General features: G+C 35.3%; 1 protein-coding gene across 6 annotated transcripts in view; it reads left to right on the forward strand.

The window, feature by feature from the left end:
• The window catches only part of BRINP3 (BMP/retinoic acid inducible neural specific 3), a 378,045-nt gene that overhangs the window by 202,703 nt on the left and 155,722 nt on the right, over positions 1 to 19,620 (forward strand). For all 6 annotated transcript variants that reach the window (XM_055233832.2, XM_063613754.1, XM_055233830.2 and 3 more), the window contains one exon: positions 3,204 to 3,394. In XM_055233832.2, coding sequence (XP_055089807.1) covers positions 3,204 to 3,394 — 191 coding nt within the window. The remainder of the gene's footprint in view (positions 1 to 3,203; positions 3,395 to 19,620) is intronic.

Here is a 19,620-nt window from a genome sequence, read left to right on the forward strand (position 1 = left end):
AAAAAAAATATTATTCATTGATTCCTAATTTATTAATTCTTAGTTAATAAATAGTTATAATTATTCATAAATGTATTTTAAGCAATAGAGGATAGCAGCGTTTTTGCTTCCGGATATGTTAATATGCTGAATTATATTAATGATTTCCTACTATTGAGCCAGTTTTGCAGTATTGGAATTATCCTATTGGTCATGAGATATGCATTTTTAATATTTACTGTTGGATATTGTTCATTATTGTTTTAGTCATAATTTTGCTTCAATATTTATGAATTGTAAAATATATTGCATATGATGATTTTTAGATATCTGCTAATTTTACACTCAGTTTATAAAAATAGAGTTAGAAGTTTTACATTTTCAGTATTATCAATTGTTTTATATTTAAACTTCAGGCAAAAATCCACTGTGAACTATTTGGGTATGTTAATTTTTTGGGGGGAGTGGGGAAGGTGTTCTGTGACACCTAATCTTATTTGCAATATGTTTTAGAAAATAGTTCTTCCATGTTTTTAAGTAAATGTTCTATTCTCTGTTTTATTATATATTTATTCTGTCAATTCGTTATGTAATTTTCTTTCTACATGAAGAAAAAAAGTAAGTTGACTAATCGGTGTTTTTTCTCCTGGAAGAAGCTACTTTTGGTTGTGTTTATCATTTCCACTCTTTTTAAAAACAACTAACACCTGCTTTTACCTTTGTATTTATTTTTATTTGATATAAGCTTTTTTGTCATTTTTCTTTGATTTTAGAATCATGTAGTTAACTCATGTATGTTATGGGTATTTCTTTCAGCAGTGCTTTAGCTGTGTTCCTTAAATTCTGATATATAACATTTTCCTTTAAACTTTGTAATTTTGCCTTAAGTTATCCTATCATTCAAATATTAGACAATAGGGAATTTTCACATGTAATATCTTTTTAAATTTTCTGTTAACTTTTAGGTTTTTTATTGCCATCAGTGAGTCATACTATATTCTTACAAATTTATGGAATTTACTAAAGGTTTCTTTGTAACAAAATACATGGTCACCTTTTGTGAATGTTCTGTGTATTACTGAAAGTAAATTTTCTTGCACTATTCTTAACATAAGGTTTACGATTTATTGATAAGGTCTACCTTATTTTGAGGTTGTATATATTTCTATCATTACTTTTATCCCCTTTGTACCTAGAAAGAAATATGTGTTGAAGTCTCATAATATTATCAGTGTATGTCTATTGCTCCTGTATCTTGTGCTTTATGAAAAGTGTTGCTATTAAAGCAACATTGCAAGTTTCTGTTACTAGCACTACATTGCTATTTTTTCTCATTTAAAAATTTTTCACCTAAATTCTCTAATATCAAGATTATTAGCTTTATTTTAAATTTACATTTACCAAGATGTCTCTGTCATTTTATTTTTAATTTTCCTTATTTAGATATGTCTCTTGCATAATGCACAGAACTGCACTTTGAGTACTTACTTAGACCACCATACCACTGGTGTTCTTTCTATATCTATCTACAGGGTATTTGTATGTTTTGGCACTCTCATGACTTATCACGTGGATGAGTTTTTCTGATTCTTTGGTCATTCTGAGATGCACTTCCTGAAATTTCCTCACCCATTGATCTTTTTCTTGGAGAAAATGATTGTAGGGGATTTTTTGTTTGTTTATTTTATAGTATTTATGTATGTATTCTTTTTCTCTTTTAGCTGCCACTAATCCAAAGCTGTTTTTCATGTACATTACCTAATATTGTTGATGATTTGACCCACCTATTTATTCTTGAAATATATATTTTTTCTCTAACTATTCTCCTTCCTCTGACGGATTTCTAATATGCATTTTGGGGTCCAAATACCAACAAGGAATGTGAGTTTTAGAAATAACATTTGTTGAAACCTATTTCTGAGAGAAGCTGACCTGATCTCTGGTAGACATGTAAGAGCTCTTACTTAAGACTGGATTGTCACCTGGGCTATGTCATTTTAAAATTGATATTATTGTAAGGAAGAGAGGAAATGCAAACTATTCTATTAGACAAACTTATTTGCCTTTTCGTAAAAGTGACTTATTAGTTTATAAATGGGCACAATACTACCCAAACAAAGGGGTTCCTGAAAGAATGAAAACAGCAAGTTTGACAATTATGTGCTAGATGAGTATCCAATAATATGTTTGTCAGAGGATCACAAGTTCTTAATGTCTAACTTCAATGACATGGATTTTTGTCTTTTGAACATTGAAAAGTTCAGCTTAATTGTAATACACTTTACGTTTTACGTTTGAGAACCAATTGCTACTACCTAAATGCTACATTGATTTCAGTGTTTTTCACACAGTGTATTAACGCACAATGTTTTAATATATCCTATGCAAGGAAATTCTGAATTTATTACATATATATACACACCTGTATATGCATACACATGCTTTATCTGAATTTTAAAGGTGCAGATGAAAACTAGTGCTTTGTCATGTTTCCATTTGGATATTCTATTCTATGGTAAAAATTTCTGAGTAAATTACAATTTCTTTCTTTCTTTTTTTTTTTTTTTTTTTTTTGAGACGGAGTCTCGCTTTGTTTCCCAGGCTGGAGTGCAGTGGCGCGATCTCCGCTCACTGCAAGCTCCGCCTCCCGGGTTCACGCCATTCTCCTGCCTCAGCCTCCGGAGTAGCTGGAACTACAGGCGCCCGCCACCACGCCCGGCTAATTTATATATATATATTTAGTAGAGACGGGGTTTCACCGTGTTAGCCAGGATAGTCTCGATCTCCTGTCCTCATGATCCGCCGCCCGCCTCAGCCTTCCATAGTGCTAGGATTACAGGCGTGAGCCACCGTGCCCAGCCCTGAGTAAAATACAGTTTCATTTTATGCCCCTCACTTGTTTGTTTTCCATAAATTAATTTTGTTTTGGACCATATGAGTGTTATGCTAAACTATGTTAGAAAGTCAATAAAATCTGGAGAAACTGTTCTGCAAAAGCTAAATATTTGACATTCAATAACTATGTATTTAAAGTGACCAATATCCCAGGCACTTTTTGAGGTACTTGAGATATATCTGTGACCAAAAATAAAACCCCTTGCCCTTTTGGCATATATCACTCCTTTGTTTTATTATATCCATAAGCTAGACCTTTCCAACTGCAGATAAGTTAAAAAATATATTTTAAGTGGAAAACTGAATAATTTGAAATATTATTAATGCAGGAGAGGAGTCACTCACAATTTTTGTGGACAAGCGGAAGTTGAGCAAACGAGCTGAAGGAAGTGATTCCAGCACCAATAGCTCTTCAGTCACTCTGGAGACGCTACATCAGCTAGCCGCTTCTTATTTCATTGACAGGGACAGCACTCTTCGGAGACTTCACCACATTCAAATTGCATCCACTGCCATAAAGGTAAGAATGAGTTTACGCTAAAATTATCACCTTCCATTGTTTGTTTCTTCTATCTCCAAAAGGCATTTTTATGCATTTGCTTATTCCATGAACTTAAACAATAATTTTATAAAAATATATTTACAATTTTCTTGCTTTCAATTATGTAATATATTTAAGATGAAATTGTATGTATTTCAATATAATATTTACTTGATAAGTAGGTCAAGATTGTTCATGGTTAAATGTAATTAAAGTATATTTGAATTGTATGAATTTATCTTGGGGTACACAGACTCCCTCACAAAGTAAACATGAATACAAATGGTTAAATGTAATTAAAGTATATTTGAATTGTATGAATTTATCTTGGGGTACACAGACTCCCTCACAAAGTAAACATGAATACAAATTTGTTTTAATAACATCAATTTCTTTTATAATTCTCCTTAATTTATTTTACCCATTTAAAAATACTATTCTGAGAAGAGAGGCTTTATCAGGCTTAAAGTCGTCCATGGCACAAAATATTTTTAAGAAGTCCTGCTTCATAGAAAATGACCCCTCAATGTTTTTAAGATATGTTAAGATGTACAGGTGCATGGTTATATGGGTTTCTAGGAGGCAAAATATACCATAATGTAGAATTGGTGGATTAATATTATGTGTTCACTAAAGTCATTTGACTTTGAATACACTAAGGTTGACTTTATCAAAACTGAGAAGAGAGGAGAATAATTTAGTTCTGATTTTCAAAAGAAAAAAAGAAAATGAATGAGAGAAAGAGATTGAGAAACAGAGAGGAGAAATTGTTGTCTCCTAAACAATAAGTTTTAGACATATTCTCTGGCAAATTAGGTCAATGTAATTTCATTTGTCAAATGGCCATTGTAAAATTAACAGTGTCAGAAGAGTATGATCCTAGCCTAAGTTAACCATAACAAAATAATATAGAGAGAGCATTTTGGAGTGTTTCAAATCTAACCTTTCGTAGTTAACACAAAAAGTAATGATTAAATGTAACGTTGTATTACTTTATGAAACTAAAATTAATGTGTGTTCATTTTTGTGTCAGTTGAAAAGTTACTTAGGCCGGGCATGGTGGCTCATGCCTGTAATCTCAGCACTTTGAGAGGCTGAGGCGGCTGGATGACTTGAGGTCGGGAGATCGAGATCATCCTGGCTAACACGTTGAAACCCCGTCTCTACTAAAAATACAAAAAATTAGCTGGGCATGGTGGCGGGAGCCTGTAGTCCCAGCTACTGGGAGGCTGAGGCGGGAGAATATCATGAACCTGGGAGGCAGAGCTTGCAGTGAGCGGAGATCACGCCACTGCACTCCAGCCTGGCCTGGGGGACAGAGCGAGACTCCGTCTTAAAAAAAAAAAAAAAAAAAAAAAAAAAAAAGTTACTACTTCAACTTAAACCCATAAATGGGTTAGAATGCTCGGAAGATTGCTCCAAGTATATCTTTTTGTTCGGGATGTACTGGAGAAAATTAAAGGTGATGTGGAAATACCTTTAGCTTAAGGGTTACACAAACAATATGACAAAATCCTAATGTTGTTAGTAGATGGTGTTGGGAAACAGACTTCAGTTGATACAAATCATGCAATATAGTTAGTTGGCTTCTGACTCTAGGACTAATGTTATACTGAGTAACAAGTGTATAAATAGTATTTATGCTGTACAGATAAAAATGTAGCCAGCATGAATGCAGATGTTTCAGTTAATTTAAAAATTTTGTAAGATGTTGTTAGAGAAACTTAGCTTGTGGTTGCTGAGGAAAACTAAACTTTTCCAGAAATCAATTTCAAGGATATAAACAGAAACTGGTCAAACTGTATTTTCTAATAGAAGAAATCATTGCTGTAAATGATTTTATTATATAGCTATTGACTTTTGTTGTTGTTCAGCACCAAGTGTGTCTGTGAAATTATACAACAGTTTTTGTACTCTAAGTAAGAAATATGCAGGCACATTTCATGTCAAAACATAATGGGTATTTGCATATACTTCTTTTCTCCCACAGGAGAAGTATGTGGCACAAAGATATATATATATATGTTTTAATGAGGCATACTGTTGTATACAGGCATTGTATTTAGACTCTGTTAATACAAATGGAAATAATGGTGATTCATTAAGTCTATAACCTAGCTGTGTGGTGGAAACCAGTCCCAAAGTGGCACTTATAGGAAGTGTGTCATCTAAGCAGTTCTGAGAAGGAAGAAAGAGTAATCTGGAATTTGGGAGTCAACAGACTCACCTTGACAGGGCCACGGGGAATGCCCATTGTCCGTTAACCATGGAAAGGAGTTCCATTGCTCATAATAAAAATGATTTAAAGTGTGTGTAGAGTGGCTGGAGATGGGAGGAAAGGGGGCTTTATATTAGGTGGAGGAAACAGCAAACAGTGGGAATGATACAGGGTCTATATCATTGTGAACAGAAGTACCCATCTTGTGCTGTAACCAAGGAAAAAAGGAAACGAGATAAGCACCAGCTGGTAACAACACAGCCAAGAATACAGGCATGGAAATTCATAGGGAGTGCAAGCATGAGGTGGTGAGGTAGCCGGGAATGGGAAAGAGTGGAGAGCAATTACACTTTTCAGGGTTTAATTTAGACCTAAGGGGAATTTCCTTCTGAGGCAGCTGTGATTTTAAGTAACTGATGATTTTCCAGGCCAAGATTAGCTGCACTCAGGGTTATTATGAAGGTTCCAGGGAAAGGCATTGTGCTTGTGTGCTGTGTTCAAGCAAGAGTGGAGCCAGAAACCCATGACCATGTGCACTGCAGGAAGTCCCCAGCTCTGAGTTACATGAACACTGATGTGTCTGTGCAATTTTGTATGGAGAGTATCTTTTATTTTTATTACTTATGAAATGTGTCCCTGCACAGGTAAAAGGTGTCTCTCTTCATTTATAAGTATGACTAAGATTGTAAGTGCTTAGAAGTAAGTATAAGGAACTGAGTAGATGTGTGAGGGGACTTCAGTAGGCTGGATCTAAGGGTATTCAACTACAGAAATCTTTTCTAGTTGAATAAACAATTCGATGTAAAGTGCTCTTGTAGTCTCTGAAACCAAGATCTTAATTCCTTTACTAAATACCTAAAGGTTCAGTGCATTGCTTGTATGCTTTAAATTGTCAAACTAAGGATAACAAGATTCACAATTTCTTTGATTTGATAATGTAAGTTGTGCTTTAAGTGACATATAGTAGGTATTTAATTTCTAGAGCAAATGTTGAATGAAGTTGTTCTGTGATTTACAGAATTTAGGAGACAGATAATTGAAAAAAATAAAGTAAATAGAATTGTTATCAGGTAACAGCAAAAATATAATTAGATCTACAATATCATGCCAGCTTTTATCACGCTAATTCTTACAAATAACAAGAGTTAAGCAATTTAACTATGAGCCAGTTTCTAGAAAGTGGAATAAAGCAATTTATTTGTTTTGTCTTTTATAATTATGAATACAAATGTAGACTATACTTTGTTAATATGTAAATAAAAAACACTGACACAAACATCCATAGCTTAATTAATTGCCATACTCTTGCAATTAATAGTGTTTATATCAAATATTATTTCACAATATTATTTGTAGTCCAATAAAATGTGAAGTGTAATGTTTAGAGTTGGTCATTATTTTCTGAAGACTCAATTCAATTGACTTAAATTATTCAAAAAATTATATAACATATTTTTATTTTTAAATAGTCTAATAAACATTAATGCTATATAATTGATGGTGATGAGAAAAACACAACACATTGTATACTTTGAAAGGATATTTAATCTATCACCTGATGTATTATGTCACACATATTTTCAAAGAGAATTTTATTATTTTAATTTTTAGAAATAATGCACTGAGTAAAATTAAGTTTGTATAATAGGATACTACTAAAATATTTTTAAAGTAATTATTTTCAAAAATAATTACTGGTATGTTACTGTGTCTCTTGTATTCTTCAAATGTAGAAAATATAATCAGATAGCTTTCAAAATTATAGTGTTTGGAAAGTTTTGAGCAGCAAACCTAGGAATAAGTAGAAACAATATATTACAATTAACTTGAAGGTCAGTATTTCAGCTTAAAAAAATCCATCTTGAAATGATTTTTTACTGCTGCATAGTTAACTTAAGAATGTTGCAGGTGATGTTGAAAAGAGGCACTAGAGCTAACTCTAAATTTACATTTCTGAAATTATAAAATACATTACATTAAAATTTTTAAAGCTATTTATGAAATTAAACATGACAATACTTTTCCAAGAAGCAGTTTTGATAAGTAAATTATTTGTTATTTAGGGGTAAAATCAGTAAAATGATAATATATTTATTTTTAATTTTACCTCTCTCTCTCTCTCTCTATATATATATATACATATATATATATATGTTTTTAAAACTTACTTTAAGAATACCCAAGAAAATATGCATATGAACCATTTATAATTGTTGCACATTTCATATTTTGCATTTATAGGAAAGATTCATATTTGATACTCTTTTTGATTGTATATATTTAAGGTGTACAACATAGTGTTTTAATGTATTTAAACATAGTGAAATGGTTACTACAGCCAAGCAAATTATTATACCAATCATCTTTTCATCTTACATACTTTTTTTCTTTGTGGTGAGAGCAGCTAGAATCTATTCTCTTTGCAAATTTCCACTATGGGATACAATATTTTTAACTATAATCTTCATGTCATACATTGGATCTCTACATTTATTCATCCTATGTAACTGCAACTTTGTGCTCATTGACCTAATATCTTGTCATGACCTCCCTCTACCACCTCTCCCATCCTGGTAACCACTCTGTTTTTGCTTTCTTTTCCTTTTTCTTTCTTTTTTTTTTTTTTTTTGGTTCTTAAGTTGCTTCTTGTTTTTGTTTTTGTTTTTAATTTCTTTTGAGACGGAGTCTCGCTCTGTTGCCCAGGCTGGAGTGCAGTGGCTCAATGTTGGCTCACTGCAACCTCTGACTCCCAGGCTCAAGCAATTCTCCTATCTTAGCCTCCCAAGTAGCTGGGACTACAGGCGCCGGCCACCACGCCTGGCTAATTTTTGTATTTTAAGTAGAGACCGGGTTTTACCATATTGGTCAAGCTGGCCTTGAACTCCTGACCTCAGGTGTTCCACCCACCTCAGCCTCCCAAAGTGCTGGAATTGCAGGCGTGAGCCACCGTGTCTGGCCTTCTTTGAGACTTTCTATTAGATAATGTTATCTGCAAACACAGATAATTGTACTTCTTCCTGTCCAGTCTGTATTGCACTTTATTTTATTTATTTATTTATTTATTTATTTATTTATTTATTTATTTTTTGCCTAATTCTCCTGGTGGTGAGAATGGAAATTCTTCCTTTGTCCTGCTCTTAGGAAGAAAGTATTCCTTCTCTCACTATTATGTAGGATGTTATCTGTGGGTTTTTCATACATGCTCTTTAATATATGGAGGAAGTTCTTTTCAATTCATAGCTTGGTGAGTGTTTTTTACATGAAAATGTGTTGATTTTGTCAAATGCTTTTTTATATCTATTAAGCATGTAATTTTTATTTTTTAATTCTATTTACATGATTTATTACATTAGTTGATTTTAGGATGTTGCATAAACTTTGCATTCTTTGGGCTAAATCTCATCTGGTCAATGTGTATATTTCTTTTATATGTGGCTAGATCTAATTTGCCAGTATTTTGCTGAGGATTGTTATGCCTACATTCAAAGTGGATATTGGACTATATTTTCCTGAGATACATCTGTCTGGTTTTGGTACGCAGTATTACTGGCCTCATAAAAGGAATCGGGAAATATTCCTTCCACTTCTATTTTGTGAAAGAGTTTATGAAGAATTGGTATTAATTCTTCCTTGAGTTTTTGGTTGAATTTAGTGGTGAAGCCATCTAGATGTGGCCTTTTCTTTGTAGGTAGATTTTGGTTATTAGTTCAATCTCTTCACTAGGTTTATTGATACTGTGTATTTCTTCTTGAGTTCAGTTTCAAGAACTTAAGGGGCTCAAGAGATCCTCCAACTTTGGCCACCCCAAGTGCTGAGATTACAGGCTTGAACCACTATGCCTAGCCCTTGTTCAGCTTTATCTTGTAGCCACATGGCTCTTCCAAACATTTATCACTCTTCTCACCAACTCTATCCAGGCTTGGCCCTTCTAAACCTGAGCAATGACCTTCATATTCTATGTGATTAAGGAAATCAAGGTCATCAGTTAAGAAGGTCTCTGTCTTCCTAGAAATGTTTCCATTTCATTGAAATTATACAATTTGTTGGCATGCAATTGTTCATAGTATTTCTTTAATACTCTTTGTGTTTCTGTAAGGCCAGTAGTAATATCCCTAATTTATTCCTGATTTTTAGTTATTTCTAGTTTCCTTACTTTTAGTTACATGAGTTTTCTCTTTTTATCTTCATAAATCTAGGTAAACTTTTTTTTCAACTTTGTTGCTCTTTTCCAAGAAAGAGCTTTTAGTTTCATTGAATTTTCTCTATTTTGTTGTTTTTTTTAATTTTTCAAATGAGTTAATATTCGAAAAGCTCTTAAAACAATAACTAGTGCAGTATTTGGGTGGGAGTGTCCCGTTTTTCCAGGTACGGTCTTAGCAAATGACACACCAGATTATATCCCGTGCTTGGCTGGGTGAGGTCCCATGCCCACAGAGCCTTGCTCACTGCTAGGACAGCAGACTGAGATTGACCTGCAAGGCAGCAGCCTGGCAGGAGGAGGGGCATCCATCATTGCTGAGGCTTGAGTAGTTGAACAAAGCAGCTGGGGAAGCTTGAACCGGGCGGAGCCCACCACAGTTCAGCAAGGCCTGCTGCCTCTATAGACTCCATCTCTGGGGGCAGGGCGTAGCTGAACAAAAGGCAGCAGAAACTTCTGCAGACTTAAGCGTCTCTGTCTGACAGCTCTGAAGATAGCAGTGGTTCTCCCAGCATGGTGTTTGAGCTCAGAGAATGGACAGATTGCCTCCTCAAGTGGGTCCCTGATCCCCATGTAGCCTAACTGAGAGACACCTCCCAGTAGAGGCCAACTGACATCTCATACAGGTGGGTGCCCCTCTGGGATGAAGCTTCCAGAGGAAGGAACAGGCAGCAATATTTGCTGTTCTGCCACCTCCACTGGTGATACCCAGGCAAACAGGGTCTGGAGTGGACCTCTGAGCAAACCCCAACAGACCTGCAGCTGAGGGATCTGACTGTTAGAAGGAAAACTAACAAACAGAAAGGAATAGCATCAACATCACCAAAAAGGAAATCCACACCAAAACCCAATCTGTAGTTTACCAACATCAAAGACCAAAGGTAGATAAAACTAGAAAGATGGGGAGAAACCAGAGCAGAAAAGCTGAAAATTATAAAAACCAGAGCACCTCTTGTCCTCCAAAGGATTGCGGCTCTTCACCAGCAACAGAACAAAGCTGGATGGAGAATAACCCTGAAGTAGGCTTCAGAAGGTCAGTAATAACAAACATCTCCTAGCTAAAGGAGGATGTTCGAACCCATCACAAGGAAGCTAAAAAATTTGAAAAAAGATTAGACAAATGGCTAACTAGAATAAACAGTGTAGAGAAGACCTTAAATGATCCGATGGAGCTGAAAATCATGGCACAAGAACTACACGACACATGCACAAGCTTCAATAGCCAATTCGATCAAGTGGAAAAAAGGGTATCAACGATTGAAGATCAAATTAATGAAATAAAGCAAGAAGAGAAGTTTAGAGAAAAAAGAGTGAAAAGAAATGGACAAAGCCTCCAAGAAATATGGGAATATGTGAAAAGACCAAATCTACATTTGATTGGTGTACCTGAAAGTTTCAGGAGAATGGAACCAAGTTGGAAGACACTCTTCAGTATATCATCCAGGAGAACTTCCCCAACCAGCAAGGCAGGCCAACATTCAAATTCAGGAAATACAGAGAACACCACAAAGATACTCCTCGAGAAGAGCAACCCCAAGACACATAATTGTCAGATTCACCAAGGTTGAAATGAAGGGAAAAATATTAAGGGCAGCCAGAGAGAAAGGTCGGGTTACCCACAAAGGGTAGCCCATCAGGCTACCTGCAGAAACTCTACAAGCCAGAAAACAGTGGGGGCCAGTAGTCAACATTCTTAAAGAAAAGAGTTTTCAACCCAAAATTTCATATCCAGCTCAAACTAAGCTTCATAATTGAAGGAGAAATGAAATCATTTACAGACAAGCAAGTGGTGAGAGATTTTGTCACCACCAGGCCTGCCTTACAAGAGCTCCTGAAGGAAGCACTAAACATGGAATGGAACAACCGGTGCCAGCCAGTGCAAAAACGTGCCAAATTGTAAAGACCATTGATGGCAGGAAGAAACTGCATCAACCAATGGGCAAAATAACCAGCTAACATCATAATGAAAAGATCAAATTCATACATAACAATATTAACCTTAAATATAAATGGGCTAAATGCCCCAATTAAAAGACACAGACTTGCAAGTTGGATAAAGAGTCAAGACCTATCAGTGTGCTGTATTCAGGAGACCCATCTCACATGCAGAGACACATAGGCTCAAAATAAAGGTAGGGAGGAAGATCTACCAAGCAAATGGAAAGCAAAAAAAAGCAAAAGTTGCAATCCTAGTCTCTGATAAAACAGACCTAATCAACATCTACAGAACTCTCCACCCCAAATCAACAGAATATACATTCTTCTCAGCACCACATCACACTTATTCCAAAGTTGACCACATAGTTGGAAGTAAAGAACTCCTCAGCAAATGTAAAAGAACAGAAATCACAACAAACTGTCTTTCAGACCACAGTGCAATCAAACTAGAACTCAGGATTAAGAAACTCACCCAAAACCACACAACTACATGGAAACTGAACAACTGGCTCCCGAATGACTACTGGATAAATGACGAAATGAAGGCAGAAATAAAGATGTTCTTTGAAACCAGTGAGAACAAGGGCTCAACATACCAGAATCTCTGGGACACATTTAAAGCAGTGTGTAGAGGGAAATTTATAGCACTAAATACTCACAAGAGAAAGCAGGAAAGATCTGAAATCCACAATTAAAAGAACTAGGGAAGCAAGAGCAAACACATTCAAAAGCTAGCAGAAGAAAAGAAATAACTAAGATCAGAGCAGAACTGAAGGAGAGAGAGACACAAAAAAACCCTTCAAAAAATCAATCAATCCAGGAGCTGGTTTTTTGAAAAGATTGACAAAATTGATAGATTGCTAGCAAGACTATATAATAAAGAAGAAGGGAGAGAAGAATAAAATAAATGCAATATGACAAGAGGGATATCACCACTAATACCACAGGAATAAAAACTACCATCTGAGAATACTATAAACACCTCTACACAAATAAACTAGAAAATCTAGAAGAAATGGACAAATTCCTGGACACCTACACCCTCCCAAGACTAAACCAGGAAGAAGTTGAATCTCTGAATAGACCAATAACAGGCTCTGAAATTGAGACAATAATTAATTGCCTATCAACCAAAAACAGTCAAGGTCCAGATGGATTCCCAGCCAAATTATACCAGGGGTACAAAGAAGAGCTGGTACCATTCCTTCTGAAACCATTCCAATCAATAGAAAAAGAGGGAATCCTCCCCAACTCATTTTATGAGGCCAGCATCATTCTACCAAAGCCTGACAGTGACACAACAACAAAAAAAGAGAGAATTTTAGACCAATATCCCTGATGAACATCAATGTGAAAATCCTCAATGAAATACTGGCAAACTGAATCCAGCAGCACATCAAAAACTTATCCACCATAATCAAGTCAGCTTCATCCCTGGGATGCAAGGCTGGTTCAACATATGCAAATTAATAACCATAATCCATCACATAAACAGAACCAATGAAAAAAACCACATGATTATCTCAATTGATGCAGAAAAGCCCTTCGACAAAATTCAACAGCGCTTCATGTTAAAAATTCTCAATAAACTAGGTATTGATGGAATGTATCTCAAAATAATAAGAGTTATTTATGGCAAACTCAGCCAATATCACACTGAATGGGCAAAAACTGGAAGCATTCCCTTTGAAAACAGGCACAAGACAGAGATGCCCTCTCTCACTGCTCCTATTCAATGTAGTGTTGGAAATTCTGGCCAGGGCAACCAGGCAAGAGAAAGAAATAAATGGTATTCAATTAGGAAAAGAGGAAGTCAAATCGTCCCTGTTTGCAGATGACATGATTGTATATTTAGAAAACCCCATCGTCTCAGCCCAAAATCTCCTTAAGCTGATAAGCAACTTCAGCAAAGTCTCAGGATACAAAATCAATGTGCAAAAATCACAAGCATTCCTATACACCAGTAAGAGACAAACAGAGAGCCAAACCATGAGTGAACTCCTATTCACAATTGCTAAAAAGAGAATGAAATACCTAGGAATCCAACTTACAAGGGATGTGAAGGACCTCTTTAAGGAGAACTACAAACCACTGCTCAACGAAATAAAAGAGGACACAAACCAGTGGAAGAACATTCCATGCTCATGGGTAGGAAGAATCAATATCGTGAAAATGGCCATACTGCCCAAGGTAATTTATAGATTCAATGCCATCCCCATCAATCTACAAATGACTTTCTTCACAGAATTGGAAAAAAAAAAACTATTTTAAAGTTCATGTGGAATTAAAAGAGAGCCTGCATTGCCAAGACAATCCTAAGCAAAAAGAACAAAGCTGGAGGCATCATGCTACCTGACTTCAAACTATACTACAAGGCTACAGTAACCAAAACAGCATGGTACTGGTACTAAATCAGATATATATAGACCAATGGAACAGAACAGAGGCCTCAGAAATAACACCACACATCTACAACCATCTGATCATTGACAAACCCAACAAAAACAAGAAATGGGGAAAGGATTCCATATTTAATAAATGGTGCTGGGAAAACTGGCTAGCCATATGTAGAAAGATGAAACTGGATCCCTTCCTTACACCTTATACAAAAATTAATTCAAGATGAATTAAAGACTTACATGTTAGACCTAAAACCATAAAAACCCTAGAAGAAAACCTAGGCAAAACCATTCAGGACGTAGGCATGGGCAAGGACTTCATGACTAAAACACCAAAAGCAATGGCAACAAAAACCAAAATATTCAAATTGGATCTAATTAAACTAAAGAGCTTCTTCAAGGCAGAAGAAACTGCCATCAGACTAAACAGACAACCTACAGAATGGGAGAAAATTTTCGCAATCTACCCATCTGACAAAGGGCTAATATCCAAAATCCACAAAGAACTTAAACAAATTTACAAGAAAAAAAACAAACAACCCCATCAAAAAGTAGGCAAAGGATATGAACAGACACTTCTCAAAAGAAGACATTTATGCAGCCAACAGACACATGAAAAAATGCTCATCACCACTGGTCATCAGAGAAAAGCAAATGAAAACCACAATGAGATATCATCGCATACCAGTTAGAATGGCAATCATTAAAAAGGAAACAACAGATGCTGGAGAGGATGTGGAGAAATAGGAATGCTTTTACACTGTTGATGGGAGTGTAAACTAGTTCAACCATTGTGGAAGACAGTGTGGTGATTGCTCAAGGATCTAGAACTAGAAATACCATTTGACCCAGTGATCCCATTACTGGGTATACACCCAAAGAAATTTAAATCATGCTACTGTAAGACACATCCACACATATGTTTATTGAGGCCCTGTTCACGATAGCAAAGACTTGGAACCAACCCAAATGTCCATCAATGATAGACTGGATTAAGAAAATGTGGCACTTATACACCATGGAATACTATGCAGCCATAAAAAAGATGTGTTCATGTCCTTTGCAGGGACATGGATTCAGCTGGAAACCATCATTCTAAGCAAACTGTCACAAGGATGGAAAACCAAACACCGTATGTTCTCATAGGTAGGAATTGAACAATGAGAACACTCCGACAAAGGGCGGGGAACATCACACCCCAGGGCCTGTCGTGGGGTGTGGGGCAGGGGGAGGGATAGCATTAGGAGAAATGCCTAATGTAAATGACGAGTTAATGGGTGCAGCAAATCAACATGGCACATGTATACCTAAGTAACAAACCTGCACGTTGTGCATATGTACCCTAGAACTTAAAGTAGTATAATAATAATAATAATAATAATAATAATAATAATAAACTAGCATCTGAAAGTGCTATGCAACATAATGTTATCGAGCACTTATTTTATTACATAAGTAGTTTATTCTCTCATCTCTCCAATCAGAGCTCAGTATAAGATAGGAGCTCAATAAATGCTAATTGAAATTAAATGAACCTAACTCAGCATGAGCAGAATTGATGATGTTGTGGCAATCAGAAACTGCAGCAATCCCAGTGTTTCAGATTGCTAAAATTAGTTAAGTGGTAACAACTTTAGCATGTATGCTGAAACAGCTTTGAAAATTTTCACAGGAATCCCCAATAGGCCTTAATCTTTCTACATCCTCATATTTCTTCTGCTTCAGTGTAGTGGAGTAACAGCTCTTTCAATAAGCAGAAAGAAAACTCGATACACTCTTTTGGAAATACCTTATTTTTAACAACACACAGTTGCTATCTATTTTCATAATAATTCTGTATATTCTACATCATGGTCTCCAATGCATCAAGATCACAGCACAGCTAAACTAGGAAATCCCATCAGTGTAACTAATTGGTAAAGCTCTTTGGCAGAATCTCTCTCATTTTGAAGTGCTCGCAGAACTGAGCATGGAACACAGCAGCATTGTAGATGCTGACACTCAACAAATATTTGTTGAATGTATTTTGGTGAATTTGTGAAATATCAGCTGCCAGTAATAAAGGTGCTTAGAAGGAAAAAATATATTTATAAACTATATACAAAGTGACTTTTTATTAAATCTGTGTTACAGTGTATCTGACAAACCTTCAGTAGAGAGTCTTGTGTTCTCTCATCTATTGAATGAATAAGAACTCAATGTTTTCAAAATCACCTTTTTATTAATCATCAGTGTCTGAATAAAGAGAAAAACTGGATTAGTTTGCCTACATTTGATCAGATCTCTGGTAAATAAGGAAACTATTTGTTGGTTTTGAAATGTATGAGCATGGTTTATGAGCCATCTCTTTTTATGTTTTTTTGGTGGTGGTTGTTAAAGAATACTGTTAAATATCATATTAAGTGAAATGAAAAAAACACCTTTGCATTCTATTCCTCCCATATTGTTCTGAAATTGATTTATCTACCTGTCAATAGATGTTACACAGTCATTATTAGATATACATGCTTTTCTTCTATTTATTTTATTGCATTCCTAGGCAGAGAGTTAAGTGTTCGACAGAAGTATCTCCTTATTTCCCATTTCTCTACACAATTTGTACATACCCCATCGTTCAGCATGGCATATGATATCAGAAATAGGCTGAAGAGAAGAGAAATGAAGAGCTCTAATTCTGGAGCTACATGGCCCTAGATTGGTGTCCCAATCTCGCTACGTATTGATTGTGTGATTTTGCTCAGTTAACTGTCATCTCTATGTATCAGTTTAATAATCTGTAAAAGAAAGATAATAATAGCACTTACATCATAACGTTGTCAGGAAAATAGGGAGAGTTAATATTTTTAAGGTGCTTAGAACACTATCTGGCACATATTAAGTGCTTTATAAATGTTATTTTTAAAAATTATGCTCATAGTTGTAAGTACAAGTTCAAGCAAATACATAGGACTCAGGAATAAGCTCTAACACAGAAAAATAACTTGGTTAGAGAGTAGAAATTTCAAAATCCTCGTACCCTTTCCAAAAGAAACCAATTGCTAAAAAGAGAACCAAATTAAGGGTGTTTTACTTTTTAAAATTTTATTATTATTATTGTTGTTATTATTATTATTTATAGAGATGGGGTCTCAGTGTGTTTTCCAGCCTGGTCTCGAACTCCTGGCCTCAAGAGATCCTCCCGTCTTCACCTCCCAGATTGTTGGTATTACTGGTGTAAGCCACCATGCCAAGTTAAGGGCATATTCCTTATTAAAACCACACTACATACAATACAAGAAGCCTGTATTAAAACTTATGAAAATGTACTGAACCTGAGATATAAGCTAAGTTTTCTGGTGAATTTATGTATTTTCACCCATAATCACTGGATGGTGATTGGAAAAGATGTTTGTAGGACATTCTAAGGTTCTGCTTCCCATATGTCAAGGAATGAAATGAATTCAGGAATCCAAACATTTGACAACCCTCTTTATTTGAGTGGTCACTTAAAATTTTGCCAAGACTATTGTCAAGAATTGTTGGTACTGGTATTATTAGGTCTAGGCGTTCTTGACTTGCCTTTTATTTGCTTAAAAAAGGTTTATTTTTCATAACTAAATGAGATAAAAGAAAGTTTGATTCCCCTACCCGCAAATGACATCACTTGGGATCCTAGGAAAGACCATCTTCAAAATACATCTTTTATTGACTTCAGTATTTCTAGATTTACAGAAAAGTATATGGTACGAGGTATGGTATGAGGGAATGGATGTCCTAAATACAATTTACTGTCAGTTTAGCGTGACATAGGGACAGCATCGCGATAGCAATGTTAACGTTCGTGATAGTGCTATCTTAGAAAGAAATAGCTAGTTATGTCATGATTTAAAAAATTTCCAGTGTGGTTGAAAACACACAGGTTTATTTTTCAGTCATGTTACATATCTGTTGCAAACTAACTGGCTATTTACAGTTGCCCTAAAAGCCAGCTAACAGAGGACCTCTTCTTGAGTCCTTTCTAGCAAAGGGAAAAGTGGAAAATTCAGAGGCAGATGATGGTTTTTAAAGCTTATGTTTAAGAGTGGCATTTGTTCCTTCAGCTTGTTTTCATGCCAGTGGTCAATTTAAGACATATGGTCAATCCTGAGGTCAGAAGGTGAGACAGTGACATAATAAGGGCTGCCCTGAGTCCAGACAATTGTCTAGAACTTGGACCAACAAACATTTTTGGAGGGTGGATTATCTTACTGACAGCATTTAGAATTGCCAGTACATGGTAACAATGGAAAGCAGTCTAGTTTTCTTTTTATGAATATTATCTAAAAATTATCTGCACACAGTACACTATTTTATTACCTACATATCAGATAGCTGGATTTCACTACCCTGATTTTGATACTCATTGGAGAGAAGATTTATTCTTTCCCTAGAGGAAGGTATCCCATATATGGGGGATATAGAGCATCAGAAAATGTTTTGACCACCAATGCAACCTATCACAGTGGCTTAAATGGAAATATAAACTGTAGCAATAGAGGCAGAGATATTAATGATGGTCTAAGGAATAGAGGCAAAACACATTAGAGGCCTCTGAAAGGAGAGACTTCATTCTCTGGATCAGAGAATGTTTTCTTACATGCTAATAAATAATTGTGCATTTGATGTAATTTTTATTAATGAAGTATTGACATATAAGAAATTTCATCAAAGAAGAACATATGTTTTGTCTATTTTATATTTTATCAAGCATCAACTCTATACCGACCAAAACTAAGTTATTTTCTAACATTATCAGTAACTGAAAATGTTTCCTTCAGTTTATCACATTTATATCCAATTATAAATGTTTACAAATAACTCTTTGTATGCCATTTTTCCTTTTATTCTCTGTATCTAATCAGTGGATGGGTTTTGCTGATTTCTCTGGTTTCCATTTCTTCCCTTCTATTCCTAATCGGAGCTAGTTCAGGCACTACACATTGTATAACTTCCTGGCTTTGTTCATTATCATGCAAATGCAGCCTTCATACTGTTCCAAGCTAAATTCTTACAATACTATCTTAAACCATACTACAGAGCTGCTCAGTACTTGGAGAGTCTCTTACTTCCTATTACATATAATGCCGACAGATAATGATCTCTATAAATGAATGATGCAATACCCCTGACCCCATCCTATTCAACCATTTCATCACTGACTTGAGTAATGACATAAAGGACAGGCTTATCAAGTTGGTGGTAACTGGAAAGGAAGTGAATAGAGATCCAAAACCACCAAGTAAGCTGGAGTAAAATTGAGTTTAAAAATATGACATGCCATTGACAAATGTCAAGTTAAAAAAGACACCATATTTTCGCCCTTAACATTCTAAACATTTAATATATTATTTCTCCATCTTAAATTTGAACATTTTTTGCTCAGGGAATTAAATAAAACTTAGCTAGGTTTAAGAAATAATTAGTGATGTGATAT

The sequence above is a fragment of the Symphalangus syndactylus genome, chromosome 19 (genome assembly GCF_028878055.3).
Source record: "Symphalangus syndactylus isolate Jambi chromosome 19, NHGRI_mSymSyn1-v2.1_pri, whole genome shotgun sequence".
Classification (NCBI taxonomy): domain Eukaryota; kingdom Metazoa; phylum Chordata; class Mammalia; order Primates; family Hylobatidae; genus Symphalangus; species Symphalangus syndactylus.